This window comes from Anolis sagrei, chromosome 2 (genome assembly GCF_037176765.1).
Source record: "Anolis sagrei isolate rAnoSag1 chromosome 2, rAnoSag1.mat, whole genome shotgun sequence".
NCBI classification, from domain to species: Eukaryota; Metazoa; Chordata; class Lepidosauria; order Squamata; family Dactyloidae; genus Anolis; species Anolis sagrei.
In genome coordinates, this window is record NC_090022.1 from 104,506,353 (window position 1) to 104,527,446 (window position 21,094).

The following is a 21,094-nucleotide window of genomic DNA, read 5'->3' on the forward strand; positions in this document are numbered from 1 at the left end:
ATTTATGATCCAGGTGGATCTTTATTTAGCTCAGTTTCATTATAGAGCAAACCAAATTAAACAAGGCGTCTTTACTAAACTGTTCTGACTTTTAAAAAACTGTAACAAAATTGACTTTTTAATACTCAAAAACATTTGGTGCTCAGGAATGATGTTATAAAATTGTGCTGTGTGAAGTTATATAACCCAGGCTGATGATATATTAGTGTGATCAAAGTGTTCAGATGATAGCTGACAAAAAAGGTGCCAATAATGTAGTCTTCAACTTGGCACTATTTATAGAGTTCAGTTTGCAAATTTGCAATGTCCTAACAAGTTTTTTTTTTACTCTTTAACAAGGTTTACAATGAATATCCATTTTCTGTCAGAAATAGTTCAGCTCAGATTGCAGACCACAAAGGGGGCAGACAGCTGCTTCCTTCTTCATTGCTGGTACAGCCTCCCACCCTGGAGCATCTGTCCTTGGATAAGTACAAAATAGAATCATCTACTTCATGGCAAGTTCCAGTCTCTGATATTGTTAAGCACAACAACAATGGAGCTTCATTTAGATGTTCCACCATGTCAATGGCTATGCCAGCACCTACCAAAGTGACCTAACTGTCACATCTTGCAATAAAACAAGCTTAAATAAAAAAAATTACGGCAGATGTTTGCTCAAAACACACACACACACATATCAAAAGAGATAGCTTGTATATCAGGATTGTAAGGACAGCCTGATTTAATACATACACATTTCATGTCAGGAAGTTCAGAAGATGCCTTTTCCTCTGCAAATACCACACTGCTCCTCTTTCCTCTCCTCCTGGATCTTCTCATCTTAACTTCAGAGCTTAATAGGTGAACATTGTCATCCAACACCGACTGGGTTGCTTTTGGTGACATGATTTCCAGTTCAAAGCTGTAGATGAAAATTGAGGCAAAGTTTTCTTAATTATGCTGCCTATGGCACCCACATTAATCTAGTCCATAATATAATTTCAGATTTTGCCAAGTAAATACATATGTATCTTGGACATGTTAGAGGGCGTGTGGTGAATGTCATCAGGTGGGAACAGGCTAATTCGAACTGTCATTATGTTACCTTTTAATAAAAAAAATGCCTCAAACTTAGCTTAAAAGAAACAGTAGATAGAACAGGAAGTGACTACAAAGTCATAAAAAGCAGGTGAGTTGCCTGTACTGCAGAATATGGTGAAGAGTTCAGACTGAAGACAGGGCTAAAATGAGCTTCACCAGCACATTGAGGGGGAGAGGTGAGCTTAATGCAGGGGTGGGGGGGGGGTGGGTTTAAAAATAGAAACTCCTGCTTTAAATACTCCTGTGTGACTGGCAACAGTAGTTTAATACATAACAATCATAAAGTAACTGGCACTATTTAGACATCCCAGGCTTCCCTCAGAGGACTAATGCAATATAATGGTTTCAGTGTTAGACTAGGACTCTGAAGGACCAGGGATCTAATTCCCGATCAGCCGTGAAAGCCCACTGAGTGGCCTTAGTCAAGTCATATTCACTCAGTCACAGAAGAAGGTAATGACAAATGTCTCCTGAACAAATCTTGCTAAGAAACCTCAAAATAAGTTTGCCTTCAAGTTGCCTATGAACTTATGGTAACCCTACCAATGTCACTGGGTTTTCTTAGATAAGGAATATTCAAGAGATGGTTTTGCCAGTTCCTTCCTCTGAAATGTACAGAACTTGGTGTTCATTGATGTTCTCCCATCCAAGTACTAACTAACAGAATCTGGTGCTTACAGAATCTGGTGCCTTTAGGGTATAGGGTCATCATAAATAGGAAAATATTTGAAGCAACTCAACATTAATGCTTTCCTCAATGTTAACCAAAAACATTAACTACAAGATGGAAGATAATTTTACTTATGTTGCTAAAGTTGCCAATTTTATACATCCCAAGTTTTCTTACAAAACATAATACATATTTGTATTAGAAATTCACACATTTGTGAAGCGTGTGGTATGTTTGTACTTACAAAATAATGTATGAATATATTTAAAATACAGTATGTTTTGTTAATAGTAATCAGGCAATTAAAGATGCTATTTGCTTTATTTTAAGTGCTTTCCCAGCATGGGCTTTCTTAGCATGGTGCCCTATGAGATATGCTGGAATGCACATTGCCGAGGGCCATGATGGCAAGGATCAATGGGAGTTGCAATATGACACATTTTCAAGGCAGCAGGTTGGGAAAGTCTACGTTAGAGAACAATGAGGCACAAGTGAGGGACAAGCCTTAGTGTGGCATTGGTAATGAAATATATGCTTTTATCACTTTGCTCCTGAAGAAAAGGTCATGTCTGGAAAAGAGAACCTCTTCATCAGATAATGAAGAAAGTAAAAGAATCAGGGTTCTTGGTTACCTTAAGATCCTCCATGCTAGAAGTACTCCTCTTCAGGCATGTTGCTTTTGCATGAGCAAAGGAATACCAAAAGGGAGAGGGACCTAACATACTGCTCTCCTCATGCATTTAAAGACCATGCAATCTAAATGTATGAATAAGGCTACTTGTCATAAAGAAGATAGGAAAACAACACATTTTTTTACAGTAGCGTTTATGGTCTGTTGTCTTCTCTTATGATATAAGCAAACATTTAATAATATTTTTCATGCAACTTGACAGTCGAAGCAGCAAGTTACATTGGACATCTTAACTGGTTATCAGTGGAATCAAACTTGTGATTGCTCGTTTTCAAAGTCTTCAGTTTCAAAGTAGTGTTTAGATTTCATAATGCTTAAAGCAGGTCTCTTCTGAATATAACATAAATTCTATTTCAAAACAATTGTGGAGTAATATAGAATAGAGCGATTCTTTTTAGTTTGGACCTAGGAAATATGCTACTGCCACACATCCACATCATCCCTGTTGACAAGAGTTGACAATATAAAACTCACGTTTCTGAGGGAGTCTTGCTTGGTGTAGGACAGTCTGAATTCATAGAGGACAGTGAAATTATAGACATCTGGCGGTATGATCTTAGCATAGATGTTGGCCGACCAACACGCCTGTCATCAAAATCAGGCTAAGAGAAAAACAGAATGAGTTTTTTAAAACAATATTTCATTATCTGCCCTACTAGGAGAAAAACCAAGATGCAAGGCAGGATGTATTGAATATTTTTCAGCAACGACTAATACCTTGAATTTTCTCTTTATTTCATTTAATCTCAATTATAAAATTTAGCAACAATATAGAAAACAGTGTTTGAAGATAATTGTGGGAAGCAATTACTTTGCCTTTTTTATTTCAATCATCCACCCAGTTCTGAAAGTACTGTGTCATTAGCCAAATGACTCCTTTTCACTGCATATTACATGACACCTTCAATTTATTTAATAAATCAAGTTTAAAATAAAACTATTTATTGCTATACATGGATTATTTTATATCTGAAAAGTCTATAAAGTAGTGACATGGTCATCAAATCCTTAATGGTTTTAAAGTCAGCAGATACTTGTTATGCAGGAAACAAATATTATTAAGCTAGTTATGAAATTTAGTTCCATAAGACAAAGAGTCGGTGTATTTTTATATGACATATTCCATTCACACAAGGTCAGCATATACTTTATTACATATTAATCATGTATGTAAGATTACATAAAACATGCCTTGCTAAACTAAATACACCTGGTTAATTCAGTACTAGATATAGTCAATAGATATGCTAGTTCAATAAGAAATTGTATATAAGAAAAATGCTATATATGTACTGTGAGTGTGAGTGCAGTGGAACAGGTGAAAATGGTGGAAATTGGGTCTGGGGTAAGAAAAGGAAAGCTGGTTTCAGCAATGGGTGGAAGAAGTTCTAAATACAAAGCAGAAATGGCCCTTCAGTTCAGTAACAAAAACAACTGCTAAAAGTAAATGTTGAAAGCCAAATGAGAATCACATTTTGCCAATTTATTTTAAAAGGGGATGGGGGTCTCATCAGCAATATGACAATTGATGGAAAGTGTAGCTTCCTTTAGGTTTCCAGTGTTGAAGGCTGCACAACATGGAGCCTACAAAAGTTGGTAAATCCAAAGCAACATAGCACAAAATTGCACTACTGTCTGCCCTTTCTGCTGACCTTGGGGTTTCTCATCTGGCTGGGTTTAAAAAGTCACACCTGTCTTCCAGTTATTCAGTGAGAAAGTCTGCATGGTGCCTGTGCTGCCTGTTTTTGCAAAATGAATCAGACAACATGCAGGAGTCTATCTCTTGGCATCTGAGCAGCCCTGAGAATGAACAGAAGGCAGGTACTTAAAATCTTTCCTGCTGAGTAACAGTTCTCTCTATCTACCAGCCACCCAGCCAAAAAATGGGACGGAGAATACTAGGAGGACATGATGCCCAGGTAAGGTTGGGTCAGAGTTATCTTCCTCTTGACATGTCTACAGATAATACATTATTTTCCTGGCTAAAATCAGCCCATGACCCAGCTGCTTTGTAAATGCAGGTCACACTCTCTATTTTCTGCTAATATTATCAAAGAGGCTGAGTGTTCTTTCATCATTTATACAGAGGAACCATTCTCAACATGCTTATATGGGGAAATCTGCCACGTTCCTGAGTTTAATAGTTGAAAAGTGAGGGCTTTATTTTGAAAAAAATAAGAAATGATTGCAGAGATATGAGGCCTGTATTGAAATTGCTATATAATCTCATGCTTCGGGCTCCTTTCTGACACTGTCTCATTTCACCTGGAAAGCCACCTCTGGCAAGAGATTCAGAAAAGTCATTTAGAACTCCTCAAATTTATTTTGAAATACATTTTACATTTTATCTACAGTGGGAATTGCTTCACATCAGGTGAATCCCAAATGCAGTGAGAAGACACAATCAGCCCAGCTGCCTTTCTGAGGGGAAAAGCACATACCAGACAGCCAGAGAGATAAAACCAGAATGGCTGTACTTTCTGAATTAATTGATTCTCGCCCAGTATTGGAAGGTATGTTAAATACAGCTATCCCCCAAGCTTATTAATTCACAAGAATCTTTTCCAGGAGATATGAATTAATTTATTTTGCCATACATATCAGACAAAAATGGCTTTTCATCGGTGCGTTGATATCTGTGCTGAATTTCAGCCCCAGAACTGGAAGATGTTTCTATCTAAAAAGACCACAAAGGCCCCACTCTGCTGTCAGGTCTATATTGCACCTGTGAAATTGTTCCATATTATTAGACTTGGGAAACATTCACATGGCTTTCTGTAGGCCAGGTGAAATTAATTCAGCCCAGAGCATTTTCTCCCATCTTCAAGTAAGAACAGCTGACCCATTTCCACCTTCATCTAGGCAAAATGTGATGTCATTAGGTGGGAGGACTGCCATGCATTTCAGATGACTGAGGGTTTTCATAATGCTGAGGTCTGGAAATAGATTGCAAAAGATAATGCTCCATTTTAAATGGAACCAGCACTTTCTGCAGCCCTATCAGGCCTTTCTTATAAAGCTAATGTTATGGAAGAAAACCCCTTGTGCCTGTCCTATGCATAGTGAGACTGTGTCTTTTCCATGGCAGAAAGAAACCCAGGAGTCACAAAGCTAGGGGGAAGTTACTAAGTTTCCATTTATACTCATGAAATTGTCAAATGTCCATAATTCACATTATTTAGGACAGGCCAAATGGAATCCCCTGTGGAATAAGCTTCATAGTTCACCACCTTGAAGCCTTTTCTCAGCAAAATTGATTTAGACCATTAGAGCCTGCAAGGGGAATGTGTTCCAGGCAAGAACAGAAATGTTATTCCATATACAACAGCCCTCTCATTCTTAATGCTATCAAACATTTCATCTAATTATTCAGCTGTTTGGTTGGCAGTGCTCCAAGAGCTGTCAGAAGCACATTGTGGCTAATTCCATTCGGCAGGCTTTATATACTATCATTTTTAGCCTCTGCTAATGTATTTATGTTTCATTACACCCAACAGAGCTTGTCTCAAAAGCAGATTCAGCAAAGCCTTGGAATGCTCCAAGAACCAGGACTGCTGGATATTCACTCTGTGTCATAGGACCAAGCTATAGTGAAAAAAGGTGGTTGGCATGCTTTCACAGGGGTCATTTCTATCTCTCCGACAAACTGAAACACAAGAATAACTTCTAGGCAAAAACAGAGGGATAATAACTCTTAGCAAAGTGAAGTCTAGTGTTCTAAGAAACATTAAGTACTGTGTTACTGGATGAAAGGAACTATGACTTCAGAATATACAGAAAATCTTGTGATATAAAAACTTTGTTTTCTTTTTCTTTTTTGTATTCCTTCTTCATAGGAGAGCTGTAATAGAAGTACAGAGGGAAATAAAGCACGAGAAATCTTACCAGTTCCCTGACACCATATTGTTTCTCCACCTTAGCCTTTAAGTGCCTGAAACACTCCTCCATACGTTCATGGAAAGGACGAAGGCTGTCTGAAACTCTCCTCTCATGAATCTTAATTCCAGCTCCCAAAAATGGAATCTGGGAAGGCACAACAAGAAAACACTTTAAGTTGTATCCCACATTTCGACAAAATGACAAGATGATTGCAGAAATAAACCTGCAAATGGTAGTGTATTTATTTACCGATTGATGTTTTCCCGTATCACTTAGAAATATGTAAGAAATATAGAAAGCTAACTGAATATAGAAAGCTAACTGAAAGGAAATTTCTATATTGGGAAAGTCTAAATGGAGTATGCAGGCAACATACCTCCCCCCCCCCCCCCCAAGTGTGTGTGTTCTCCCAGTGATCTTAGTCCTCAAAAGCTTTTCATCCTACTATTTTGGAGCAAATTATTTCAGCAAAAAGAGTTTTAAAAATTATACAGTGTTGTTCCTGGAAACTTCTAAGAGCTACTAATGACATGCAATCTCACCTATTCCCCCTCCAGTAACAAAATATTATAAAACTTGGAAGTACAAGCCAGAAACCATTTCCAATTTGGCTGAAAATGAACCAAAACCACTATATATAACCCATTGCTTTTTCCACCCAGTGTGGGGCTCTGCCTTATCCTACCAAATGTGAAGACTTCCACAATTATCACTGTTACCATCAAAAGTGACAATTTCCCCTTATCCCAGACTCTTCCACCAATGTAAGGATCTTCTGGGTGCCCTCAATGCACACTTATATCTCCACCAAACACGATGCCATGTCATTGGCATGGCCCCTCGGGGTGAGAAAAGCAGTATACAAATACGGTAAATAAATAATAAATAATAAATAAATAAATTCAGTGCTGCTATCACAGACAACTTGTCTGAATCCAAACTTTCCAATATAAAGTATTTCTAGAGGCAAAAAGGTTATACAGTAGATGAACATAATACATATTGCACTGTATCTTTTTAAAGGTTTCTATACTACTTTGGGACCTCATCACATGAGTGGAGGGAAAGTGGGAGAAAGCATGGAAAAGTAGGAGAAAGTGTGGGACAGTTGAGGGAACCGTTTTACTCTGTTCCAATCCATCAAGGTCCATCTGTTGTCATCCCATGTCCTTTCCCCTTTCAGGTCCATGTTTCCCCTATGTTCCTCTGCTCTGTAATGTTTGGGGTCAGATAACACCCAACTCCTCAAAAGCCACTCTGGGCTCTGCTTCTCTATGCTGCTGAAACAGAGCCTCCCAAAAGTTGCCCTGCATCATGACCTTTGTGAGACCCCATTTCGGCAGCATAAAGGGTTAAGAAGATGCAGAGAATCCTGCATCTGATGAAGTCATATGCCATGTCATCTAGAAACTGAAATGGAGGGTCTTCATATTCCTAGACAACTGTGGATTCATCCACAGGGCTAGCACAAAAAGGAGCACTGCTCTTTCCACAGATAAATGCATTACCAGAAAATCATGAATATTTTTGTCATCTAAATAAGGGAAGACCTGCCTCATTAGTCAGAGTTTATAGAGGTTGTTGCATACATTTTGAGCAGTCTTTTCATAGCAGAAAGGATTTTTCTTGTTGCTTCACATGTCAACACAGGGAGGAAGATACTGACAATTACTAGTGCTTACCCAGAAACAGATTGGCAGCAATAAACTTGCAACTTTTGAAAAAGGATGGTTTAATATCACACTGCATCTCTAATGCAGTTTGGTGGCAACATTAAATGTTTTAACAAGAACATAAAATAGATCTGATATTTCCAGGAGATCTAGGTGTTTGCTGGGCCCCTGTCATACATACAACTCCTATTGTAGGTGGCAATAATACTGGGCTAGTGTCCCCAAGTCTATCTGATTTCCCCATTCAAATGTTTGTGGCATTGCTTTATATCCAATAGTTTTCTTTGACATAAGATATTTTTTGGAAAAAAAAAACAGGCTTTAAAAATCATAAGCACTCAGAGAGATGAGAAATCTCATGTATGATTTTACCTTTTGTGTGTGTGTCCATGTGTATCCTATCTGCTTGGAATTCTGGCTTGTTCAATCCTTCATGGTCAAATAATAAACCAACCCTATGGGTTATGATAAGACTGATAGTTGTAGCCCATTCTTCCCCAGACTGCCCTTTCTTCTGGTAAAAAAAGAGTGGACTTATTCTCTTAAAATTCTCCAGGAGTGGCAATTCATCTTTCAATTAGCTCACAGGGCCCCCAGACACTCCCTTCCAAAATTGCCCATCTGGCACATGCAAGAACTCCATTCACATACATGTGCTTGATGTTACTGTTTTAAAGATAATTTCATGACATAAAACTACTTGTCTATCAACTAGACTGCCCAATATGCTGCCCTTCTATCACCTTTTCTGCTGATAGAGCCATTCAAGGCTAAATAGTTGAACTAAATAGTTTAGGGAATGGTGTTTTATATTCTCAGAACAACTTAGTCAGGCCCATCTCAAGCTGATGCTGTTCTTGTTTTAGACAACAGTTCCCACAAGCTAGCTCAAAAATTGCCAATGGATGATGAGAGTTGTTGAGGAATGCTGCCTTAGTATCTTTTGGGGGGGGGGGGTACTTTTGTTCACTTCTATCTACGGACTTTAAGCAAGCATATAACATTATCCATATTGCAATTAATTTTGTTGCTTGGTTTACCAAAATTTGGGATCACTACTAAAAAATGAAGGTTGACATTAGAGGTCTTTTCAAAGGTTTACTGTCTCACTGGAGGTTTGTGATTACTTCCACTTGCTAGTTTTTTACTTCCTCTTTGTAGCCTACTCAATTCTTTTTGATAAGGGTCAGTGCACCATCCCTTCAATTTAGAACAATTTTTAAACAAGCCCCTCAAAGCAGATTAACTTATTTTGTATGAAGGACAAGTTGGAACTCTACTTCTGCAAGAAAGGAAATGTGAATGCTAGAATGGAAAATAGGAAACCACTACTGGATTTTGTTTCTTTTGGAAGAAAGAAGAATGAATTTTTAAAATATTATTGACGACTTGTGAAGGGAATATAACAATTCGCTATTACTGGTTTTTCTTGTATAACGCCTCCTTCAACAGCACTATAGTCAGAAAGATTTTTTTTCTTATGGTTTTAATTCCTCTCTGTGGGCCATGAGGAGTAACTTTCAAGTCACTCCTATCTAAATAGGGCAATTGCACATAATACATTCAATAAACAGACCTACCATCAGCACTGTAAAAAGATTTGTTGTAGTTCCCTAAACAATGCAATGGAATTAATTTATTAACAATTAGTAAAATACCATAATTCTGATGCAGCCTGTAAAGGATAAACGTTCACTTGGGCAGGGGGGGGCAAGCAGTCTCACCCTCTGCCCTTCAGCTTACAGGGTTATCGTTCAGCTGGACACTTCTTCGAATAAAGATAGTTAACTATAACAAGGGGGAAAGACTCTCTTGTCCCCACCTTAGTAATTTATCTATTAAGTGACCAACTGTGATGTAGTTGTAGACCGATGTAATTGTTAAATCACTGCCACCACCTCAAATTAAATAGGTCTGAGGAAAACCATATGTGTGAATGTGAAAAATAGGAAAAGTTATATTCAAGCTCTTTGTTCTTCTTTGACCACTGTTATTTTTGCTGACTAGACTAAAAGAAATCTTCTATAAGTTAGCTGAGAAGTAAAGGTTGTGATAGACTGAGGCAGACACCAGATTAAAGGTGAAATAAGTAACAGGTTTATTTTAGAACTTAATGAACAGATCAACTCTTTAAAAAAAGTGGTACAATAATCTTGATGCAGTTCAGTTCTTGAGGCTTAGCTGGTTTTAAACAGGCAGTCTTACTTAAAGGCTTCAACTTTTGTTTCACAGTGAGTTCCTTGTCCCTACACTGATCACTAACTGACACAGTGTGTCCTTGAGCACAGTACACAAACTGCCTCCTAGAGCAACTCAGGCTTCCCTTTCACTGTCCCTACTCTGACCAGTGAATCAGGTTCCTTTGCCTAACCCTTGCTCTAATTTCTCAAGGCTCACACAAAAGTCTTCCCTCCCTGCCTAAGATCTCCACAGCTCTCTCTTCCTAAAATATACGTCTTTACTCCACGATGTCTAAACTCCAATTCCCTTACTTGTCAAATAAGCCAGCCTTTTTTCCCTCTAAATCCTAACTCCACCCCTGACTGTCCTAACCAATCAGGAGTCGGCTGACTCCTCCCTCCTGCCTCTGGCTCTCTTGCCTAACCCAGAACATGTCAGCTACTGACTTTCCAGGCTTCGGCCTTCCTGCCAAAAAGGTCAGTTTCACTACACAGCCATATTCACAATCTGAAAGTATACTGGAAATCGTATTATTATTTAGTATTTTATAAATGTATATCCCATCTTTCTTGCAATAATAAGATTTAAGGCAGCTTAATAACATATTTAAGAACAATGCAGATTGAAATTGTACAAAAGCTTCAATAAAAGCATGATATATATATTTAAAAGCCTTAAACATCAAAAACATTAAAATGCATTAAAATACAGTCTACAATCCCCCTGCTGTTTCTGGGGAAGGTTGAATTTTATTCTTACTTAGAGAGGGGACAGACCCGTTTCATCTTTGCTCCTTCTCCATGCATAGCCTGCTTGCCTAATATCTAAAACCTACTTGTCCAAGCCTGCAATGAACAAATTACACAGATCCACCTCAGTAAGTCTCAGAAGTAGTCCACCTTCCTCCCATTTGTTCTCCTTACACCCCATTTGCTCAGTGAAGCTTGTTGTCCAATTGTGTATACATCCCCAAAAATGTAAAACATATCCTCCAACAAACATAGAATCTCACACCTTGGGAAAAGAAACATAAAAACTAATAATGGTGATACCAGGCTTCCCAAACTTTTAGGTAACCACCCACCAACTCCCGATTGTACTCCAATCCCAAGTGGAAGTACAGGGCAACCCATGTACAAAAGCTGCCCCCCCCCCCAAACAACAGAGTAAAAGGTGATTTAAAAGCAAAAGCCTAAAATAAGTGCTTTCATTTTGAAAACAGAAATGTTATATGTTCCAGCATTACTGGAACTGACATAATATAAAGATTTTTTTTTCATCCATGTAAACAGAGCATAGGATTAAGGATTGATTTTTTTTTTCAGAATATGGGTTGACAAAGAAACCCACACACAACTAAAACAACCCCCCCCCCTCCCCAATCTATCAGCCCAACATAAAAAAAAAACAGGTGGTTCTTGCGCCTAGAAGTTTATTTTTCTTTTCCTGGCAAAGGGGTTTAAAAATGGTGAAACAAATCTATTGAACATCCTATTCTTGAGCCATATTACTTATTCAGTAATTTTAGGGAAACACGTTTTCCTTTTTTTAATATGAGAATGAAAAGCACATGCATACTCTGAATGGAAGGCCATGTGCCATTATTCCACTTAAAATGAAATTAATAAGTAAGGAAATGGGCAGGGAAAAATAAAAGCCTTTGGAGAATGGTGCTCGACATTATCTTACCTGCCAGGCAATCAGGTCTTTGAGCCTGTTCAGTTTCTCTTGATCTTCTGGGTGGTCCCTGATATACTCATCTGTAAAGAAAGCCTGCACACAGAAAACAGATCATTCGGTTTACTCATCCTAACATAAGAAGACACAATTATGACTTCAGGGATGTGTTCATGAGAATAATAAATCAAAACATGATTTTGCTTTCAAAACACGTATTTCAATTCTTACCTTTTCATATTTAGCAAAGCCTCCCATTACTGCTGGATCAACAATTCCATTCAGAAGCATGGAGAGAGGGTTAATAGGAAGGTTCTCATCACCCTGGTACTGATTAATCATGGCGAGAATCTTCTCATTGGTCATAGACATTGTTTCAATGGCATTCTCAAGAGGACTAATTGTAGTCTATGAGGGGGGAAAGATCAAGAGTATCATTTGTTCCATCTGAGAACTTCATTACTTATCTGTTAAAGTGTAATTGAAAACATGAGAGAGGTCTCAATTCATAATTGTTATGAGCTACACCCAATAAATCTAACCTGAAGCAAGATTTTCAGGAGAGAGGGGACCTTCTGCTATTGTGTGAAGAACAAAAGGCAGCAGAGGGAATGAGCCACTGGATCCCTGGTCATCTTAGAAGAAGGCAAGCCTAATTTTAAAGTATTGCAATGTTACTTCCAATCCCCCTCCCTTCTGATGACAAGGAAATTGTCTGATTGTTGCATTCGAGAGAGTAATCAGTGCTTAACAATCTTTTTTACTTTTAATGAATGGGAGATCTTGCCAAACTGATTCAGCATGATACACCTTATACTTGATTGACTTTGTCCCATGTGTTGCAACTGGGAGCCATTACCAGAAGTTGACAATCAAGGGCATGTTCACATTTGCCCTTTGCACACAGACATTAAGTTCATGCTTTGCCCCACCCAGGAGTGTTTCCTTCACTCCAGGGAACAACCACCAACTTAGGAACTGGTTAGATACAAGCAGAAGGGCAAAGCAAAACAGACTCTCCACCATACAGCCAGATTTCAGAGATTCTTCATCACACAAAAGCCAAGGCAGGTCTCTACAAAAAAACAAATGTCCCCAGAAAAAGAGAGGCTTCTTCATATGGTTCCTTTCATCCAGAATCTGTTTTCCTGACTTATTTGGACTTTTCTTCGCATCAGAGGGTAAGAAAATCTCTGTGTGGGTTAGTCTGAAGCCCCCTTAAGCTTAGCTCTACTATTCATAGCATCCTTAGGTCTCTTCACACCTGTCTTTTTCCTTTGAAAAACAGCTTGCATTGACCACTGTTCTGTAGGATTTCAACTGCTATGTCTGTCTGTCTTCTTAATAAAGAAATAATTGTTTTTGTTTTAAAATCACCTCATTTTTATCTAACCTTTTTCCCTTTTGCAAGTCAAATAGGTTAATTCTTCTTTTCAAAAACTATTAGCCAACAAAGATCTTGCACAGAGTTAGTGCCTAGGAGAGCTTTCCCTCCAAACCAGTAAAGTCAGGCACTGTTCTTATCATAATGCAGAAGCAATTCAAAAAGTATTTGATATTTCATCAGAATTTCCAAAGTCTAGAGGAAAAATGAATATATGCTGTGTCACCTTGTTAAGTACAGATAATGATTTCATTGGTAACACAATGCTTTAGAAAATTTTCAATTGAAATACAACCAAACTGGAACTTTACTTTGTATTTCTCTGTCTTATCTTGAGTATTGGGAATAATAAAAAATGTATCACACACCTGTGACATAGAGACAACCTCAAACCAACGCAGGATTCCAGGGAGTTTGTAAGCTGTAACAAAGGATGTTCGCTCAATCCACATAGACTATTAAAAAACACAAAGAGAGAAAAGTGCAAATGTGAGCATATATACTTAGGATATTAACCGCTTACTGTAAGTAGAAGTTAAAGAAAAACAGGGAGGGCTTTTCCCCCAATGCTATCATAAAAATAGGCCAAATGTAGAAAATATGTCATTACAAATCCATTTCTAAACTAGGACATCCTAATGCAATCTCCCAACAGACAGGAGCATCAAAAGACTGAAGGTGAAGCAGTTCAATTGACATATATTAGACTTGAACCAACATGATTTGAAATACAAGGGTTGTTGCTTGATCTGACCAACAAAACATTTATTACTCTGCTTACTTTGAATCTTATACTCAAAATGTTTCCCATAACACTGATAAAAACATGCATAATTCACATCATGTAAGATATTTTATTAAAAGTTTCCTTTAAGCATTCTGTATGAAAATCAGATATCAATGAAAATTTTCTTTAAAGTTTCCTACTTTTGACCATAGTTTTCAATGTAAAGGCACCATTTGATGTTACATTTTCTTCTTTCCAGTTTGAATGCTATCAACTATTTCTGGGCACACACATACAAATCAGTTAATGAACCGGATTTGTATATTATTCTGACTATAATCCTGAGTACACTTCCTTGGAAATATCTTGCTGAATTCAGTGGATCCTAATTTCGAATAGCTATGCTCAGTATAGTTTTATATATAATGTAAGATTTTATATAATAGATGAGGGAATCAGTTACATCTGAGAAATTGGGAAGCAGCATATTTGCACTGGTCCACATATATATTAGGCTGGAGGGTACAAAGAGGTGTCTTTAAAGCTCAATTCACATTTCCAGTAAATCAGTGTTACAACATAGAACTGAGACCTTCAGGGAACTCCCTCAAGGTGAGTGCTTAAATTGTCAACTATTAGTGCAGTAATAATTACCTAGAAGGCATATACACTGCGAATGATGAATACACTTATATCTCAGGGTTAACTCTATTATTTTCCCTTAAAGTGATATTGGCTATCTGTGCAAAGATAGCCACATATACTCTTACAAGTAGCAAATGAGACTACTTGGCTCTACAATATCAGTCAATTTAAGTAGCTCCAACCATGCTAACCCAAAGAGTACTACACTGATATCACCTCCCAGGTCCGTAGCCAGGATTTCGATTCGGGGGGGGGGGGGGGGCTGAATTTTTTTCAAGGGGGATTCGGGGGGGGGGTGAGTGAAAGAGGGTCTAGCCTAGCAAACCTTTTGTATCATTACCCCAATACCCCCATGCATATGGGATATATTGAGTATGGTGATCAGATCATGATATGAATAAACATAACAGTTTAAATAATGCACTGAAGCCCCTCAAGCCCCCCCCCCCCCCGGCTACATGCCTGTCACATCCATTCCTTCTGATGGTACAACCATCTCGCTTATTTATCTTCATAATAGGCACATCAGCTGGGAATAGGGATGGGACTTCTGGTTGGTTGTTCTGAAATACCTTCTTTGGAAAATAAGAAAGACCTCCTCTTTGCTATTCTTTCACCAATAGTCAAAAAGATCTTAATTCAAACAGCTTTTCATGAACTATTTTATAAGAAGCATATTAATAGCATGCTATATAATGTTTACCTCTTTTAAATACATGTTTTAATTAGCAAGGATAGTTTAATTACTTTATACTTTAATGATACCATGTATATGTCTCTATGTATATTGTTTTTATTTTAACACTGTATGCCATCTTGACCCCCAATTTTGGGGAGAAAGGATATAAATAAGGTATTATGTATATGTGACCTCAAGATGCATGTCAATCTATGTGGATCCAATGCATTCCATAAGATTTTCTTAACCAATGAATCCTCAGAAGGAGTTATTTTCTCTGAAATATAGCCTGCTATTACTTGGTGGTCTCCCATCCAAGTACTAATTATGACTGGGCTTGTTTAGCTTTCAAGATTAGACAAGATCTGGTGCCTTTACACTATTTAGGCCAAATATTGCTGGTGGTGGCATTATGATGATGAGTCATTCCCTGCTCTTTGACAATGAAGGAAAGAGCAGGTGCAAGCACCAGTTGATGGGTCTGAGTGTTGCAGCTCCCAGCAGCCACTAAACCTGGATCTGAAAGTGCCCTCATCTGATACGAGGTATCTGTTGGGAGCTGCAGTTCTCAGACTCGTCGGTTGGCACTTTGCCTGCTCTTCCTCTTCACTGTTTGAGTCCTGAGACCACGGTATGACACTCTTCACCAAAAATCGCATATGAATTCATGCAGCCCTGCTTATTCTCAAAGTAGGAGTATAATGATACTTACAGCAAATTCATTCTCAGGGTCAACAGATCCTTTTCTGACTGGTCTTGAATAATGGAATCTCTGCACATAGTTAGACTTGTAAAAGCTAAAAGAAACATGACAAAATATTAATCAAATAATAGTAAATTGTAAAATAAAATACACCAAAAAGAAAACAAAAAGAAAATAGGCACAATCATAATGTAGCCCATCCAACCATGCTGAATGACAATTTGTGCAATCTCTCTGCAGTTGCTCTTTCTTACTGTTACCAAGTTCTCAAACCTCCCTCCGTTATTTTATTTATGTTTTTACAGACACACATAAAACACTGTTCTACAATGAGCTGTAAATGACCCAGTGAAGCTGATGATATTTTCCTTGCTGTTTCGCGTGATATTTCAACCATTTTGCAGATATAACAAGATCAGCTCTTGTAACTATTCCACCTGTACATCAATCTAGACACTCAAAAATATGGTGCCATAAAACAATGAGCTTGTGAACATAGGCTAGTCGGGGATGTCTAATTGAAAGTGATGCCATCGTGCCACCAAGATAAAATAATACAACTAGTCAGAGGAACAATGACTCCTCAGATACTCTGATGTGCAGCAAAAACACTGGCAGATAACCTCAAAAGAACATAACTGATCATTTGTGATTTTAAAAATTCTCCTGTCATGGACAAATCTCAAATATATGTTATGTGAGAAAAAGCTGCGAAAACAGTTTAGTTTAAAACTATCTAGCACACTTCATCCATTCTTTTAAAACATTCTGTTAAACACACCAGAAAGATAGCAAGGAGGTGACTATTCTGGCATTTTTTTTAGAAAGAAGTTCAGATCTAAGGGCAACCACTCAGAAGGCTCTCTCTCAGTTCTCCCCTAACTGTGATTGCAATAGTGGTGGGACTAAGAGAAGAGCCTCTCCTGATGAGTAGGCATAGATTACAGATGTAGGAAAAATTCAAACATGCAATAGCTAAAGTGCCTTCCATTAGGAACCCAGTAGAACCTTCTACCACTGATAGAGTTTAACCAACTGGATCATAGTAGTTAAAACTAAAACAAAAAAACACCACCTTAAGAGTAATTTCATTAATAGAATCTGAAACTAAAACAGTACACCAAAAATGTATGAGATCTACCAGGAAAAGGTACTATAATTAGAGTGATATGTAAAAGGCAAATGCCCTTGCATTACAGCCAGTAGAGAAGCACTTATTCAGCTGTTTCAACCATCCCATAAAATAACATATTGGTTAATATCTCTAAATATGAATGGATTATACTATGCTTGTTTTGATGATTACATGCAGGATTTGTGCATGCATGCAAAAAGTCTACTAAATATTTTTGTCAGGAGCAAAGCTGCTTGCACAAACTCCTGGGAGTGTACACTTAGATCAATCAGATATTGCAGGGATTCCCTTCCCTGGGTAAAAGGACGACAGGGCTTCACCCTTCCCATAGATAAACCCAGACTTTTCACTCTTCTGCCATAGGCCAGAATGAAATCTTATGTATAGGCAATTTCAATTTCCCTAGCTTAACCAATGCTCCAGTCTCTGGGAGAGAGGTCTTTCTTGTTGCGACCACAACATTCTCCATTGCCATCTGTGCTCAAACAACAATATTGATGAAGAAGGGGCATTCCACGGGCAGATCAGGGGGATGGTGCATGTCAAACTCATATTCTCTGTAGGCTCCCTTCAGATTGTTCTGGAAAAGACTGCTGAGAAGCTGTCAAATTCTTTGAAACAATGGATACCTATCTACAAAAACAATTTATAGTAAATGCTTTTTAAACAGGAGATTCCCCTGGTAATGGAGCAGATTAGCTCAGAAGCATGTGAAATCAATTTTGGAAGAGCAGATATAATTAAAAACAAAACAAAACAAAGGAAAACACCATTCTCTTCTCCCTGCAGATGAGTTCCTTGTTCTGTCATTATTCTTGATGCACTTGCTAAACTAAACATGGCCAACAAAGGACCCAATTTCTCCGGGTGCCTCACTCATTACATAAAACCAGAAAACCGGGTGAGAGGCCACTATGGGTGAAGACAAACAGCAGAGAAATAAATGTGAGAATGAATAAAAGGAAGTGGGAGCAAATTTGGCAATAGTCTTAAATAAAGTGCCTTGGACCACAAGAAGATCAAAGCAGTCCATACTGAGAAGACAGGAAAGCTTGGAGAAGACAATGATGCTGGGGAAAATAGAAGGAAAAAGTAAGAGGGGCCAACCAAGGGCAAGATTGATGGATGGTATCCTTGAATTGACTGGCTTGATTTTGAAGGAGCTGGGGGTGGCCACAGCCAACAGGGAGCTTTGGCGTGGGCTGGTCCGTGAGGTCACAAAGAGTCAGAAGCGACTGAACAAAAAACAACAACAACTTAAATGAAGAAGAAGACAAAAATGAAGGCAGGCAAACATTATTAAAATTGCAAAGTATGCAGAAAAAGACATGGAAACATAAAGGGATAGGTGTGGATTGATGATAACTTGTCCTACTTTTCCTAAGAAATATTCCCAAAAAGCCAATAAAGTGTATTTATTGAGATGAACTTTATTGTTAGTTCACTTCCAAAAGCAGCACCATAGTGTGCTTGCCATCTTCCCATCACAGCACAAATGACTAAAGGAAACAAAAGCTCAAAAGGTTCTGTCTAATAGATGACAGCTATTATGTTACTATTGAATTATCACTCTTTCCAATCTTCTGTGTTTGGCAGCATTAGTCAGTATGGTGGTTAAACAGCAGGTTTCTGCCTTAATGATGGGGAGGGGAGAATATCCATGGGCAGCGACAACATGACAGATGGAAAGACAGGTACAAAGACTCGCCTAGTGCAAGTTTTGGAGGTGTCCCTTATTAGGATGGTAATATGTGTGTCTCACGGTAGAAGAGTTTTATCCATTAGTAATTGAATTCAGTTGGGAAAAATGCTATATGCCAACCATTTTAAATGCTATTTTTTGTAAGTGCTGACTCTTTACTATCATTTAAAGAATATATTTAGGGAACTAAAGGTGTTAGCTGTAATTTGTCCAGAATTTTAGCCTAAAATGATTAAAATTATGGCCAAACTGCAATCAAAACATAATGCTGTAGAGGGCTTTCACAATGAAAGATTTGACACCAGTAAAATCTGATCAAAGAGGGAAAGCCTGGTGCAGGGGTCCCTTTGGATACCAGAGAGATTCAGCTCACAAAATATCAGTGTTCTTGCTTATAGGGAAAACAATACATCTCATTTGTTAACTGTGTGAAGTAGGGCTGGGCGGTTTCGTTCGTTAATTTCGTAATTCGTTATTAATTCGTTATTTTTTGATAACGAAGCGATATTGAACCATTCAGGAGCAACTAAAAAATGAAACGAATTTTTTCAATTCGTTTCGTAATTGTTTCGTAATTGTTTCGAAATCGATTCGTAATTTATTCGAAATCGTTTCGTTATTATTTCCGCATGTCTGGTGCAAGTTTTATAGTCGTTGTTTGTTTTCTCAGTGAAAAAATAAATAAATTATCACACCAACAGTCAACAACAGAGGGAGAGGGAAGCTTCCTGTCCCATTTGGAGGTTTTTTTAGCGTATTGCGCGATCGCGCCCGCCATTAACGAATCAATTTGTAATTGTTTTGAAATCGATTCGTAATTGATTCGTAATTTACGAAATTTCGTAAATATCGAAAAAATTTTAAGGAAAATTTCGGAATTAATTTAAAAATCGAAACGCAAAAACCCCCTAAAAACTAATCGAGTTTAGAAACAAATTTTTCCGTGATTGCCCAGCCCTAGTGTGAAGACGTTATAAGCATTTCTTTAATGTAGACACTAACATAAAGAGAATTTCAATCTTACTTGATTATTTGATCAGGCACTGGCTTGTTTTTGAACTGTGGATGTTCTTCTAAAACTGGTTGCACTGTAAAGCACTGTATGTCTAAATTGCATGAGTTAAGGACATAAACATTAGAAAATTATCTGCTATGTCATGTTAGCCAGATAGGATAACTCGCCTGAAAAGAAAAGAAAAGAAAAAAACCAAACCCACAAAAAATTTAGAAATTAAAAATGGAGCCATCATGAAATTCATGAAATAAGCTGTATAAATAACTCATAAGTATATTTCCTAATGTGTTTATCCAAATAAAATACCATAAAATTGATACTTTTCTTCCAAAAGGAGATGTAGTATTTTACTAACGGTTTAATAACACACACAAATCTTCAACTGATGAGGCAGAATTGTAACTAAAACTATGAATATTACTTTAAGCACAGAATAGAGAAGGAGAAAGTGGATAATAATGAAGACAGTGGCACTATGAGCTTGATTATTATTATTTTTAACTATCTGGAGAGACTGTAGTCACCTTCAAGATGTGCAGTGTGCACCAGTGTTGAGAGGACATAATGTGGATAACTAACAGACAAAATTGGGCTACTAGTGAGATTTAAACTTACAGGTCATGTTTTTAATAGGTATGGCTGTGATTCTCTCTCACTATGTGGCCATGAACCTGATCAATATTTGGGGAGGCTCATGGAAACTACTCTGAGCTTTGCAGGTAAAGAACAAGATACTTATATAGCAGATGAATACTTCATTTATTTATTTAGAAAATTGAATCTTTGGGATGTTGGAACTTCAGTCAATCTTCTACATTCACTGGGGATAGGGGCATAGCACCTATGCATGGTAAAAAAAAACCCCTGCAAAATAATTCCTATTTTTCTTTACCTGAAAGGACACCTTTCTAGTAATTCCCAGATCATTCAGCTTGACTTTATGGCCAACTTCCACCGGCGGTTGACCATAGCATCTTGCCATAGGAACTAGAGATTCCCAGAGAAAAACATTTTAATCAAACCTGTGAATAATAAAAATCCATAAATATCAAACCCATTAATATAGAGGATCAACTATGATACGGAGTGATTATTTCCATATAGGAGCCATTCAGCAGTGAAGCCTGCAGGTAAGAAAAGCCCATCTGGTTTTGAAAAACCCATCATATACTAGTATAACAGGTTTCTATATATACCAAAATCCGAAGCCCAGAAGAAAGGAGAGGTGAGAGGTGAAGTAAGAACAAAAA

General features: G+C 37.7%; 1 protein-coding gene and 1 long non-coding RNA gene across 2 annotated transcripts in view; one reads left to right on the plus strand and one right to left on the minus strand.

Moving 5' to 3' along the window:
* LOC132768785 (uncharacterized) overlaps window positions 1-6,550 on the plus strand; it is a 39,183-nt gene extending 32,633 nt beyond the window's left edge. Inside the window, exons 2-3 of the long non-coding RNA XR_009630746.2 lie at window positions 4,799-4,957; window positions 6,281-6,550. This is a non-coding gene — a long non-coding RNA (uncharacterized lncRNA). The remainder of the gene's footprint in view (window positions 1-4,798; window positions 4,958-6,280) is intronic.
* Window positions 1-21,094, minus strand: part of DOCK2 (dedicator of cytokinesis 2) — a 343,321-nt gene that overhangs the window by 11,647 nt on the left and 310,580 nt on the right. Inside the window, exons 42-49 of the mRNA XM_060765022.2 lie at window positions 19,854-19,935; window positions 16,002-16,086; window positions 13,607-13,693; window positions 12,086-12,262; window positions 11,867-11,950; window positions 6,330-6,467; window positions 2,919-3,046; window positions 736-904 (exon numbers count right to left, since the gene is read on the minus strand). Of these exons, the coding sequence (XP_060621005.2) occupies window positions 736-904; window positions 2,919-3,046; window positions 6,330-6,467; window positions 11,867-11,950; window positions 12,086-12,262; window positions 13,607-13,693; window positions 16,002-16,086; window positions 19,854-19,935 (950 nt within the window). The remainder of the gene's footprint in view (window positions 1-735; window positions 905-2,918; window positions 3,047-6,329; window positions 6,468-11,866; window positions 11,951-12,085; window positions 12,263-13,606; window positions 13,694-16,001; window positions 16,087-19,853; window positions 19,936-21,094) is intronic.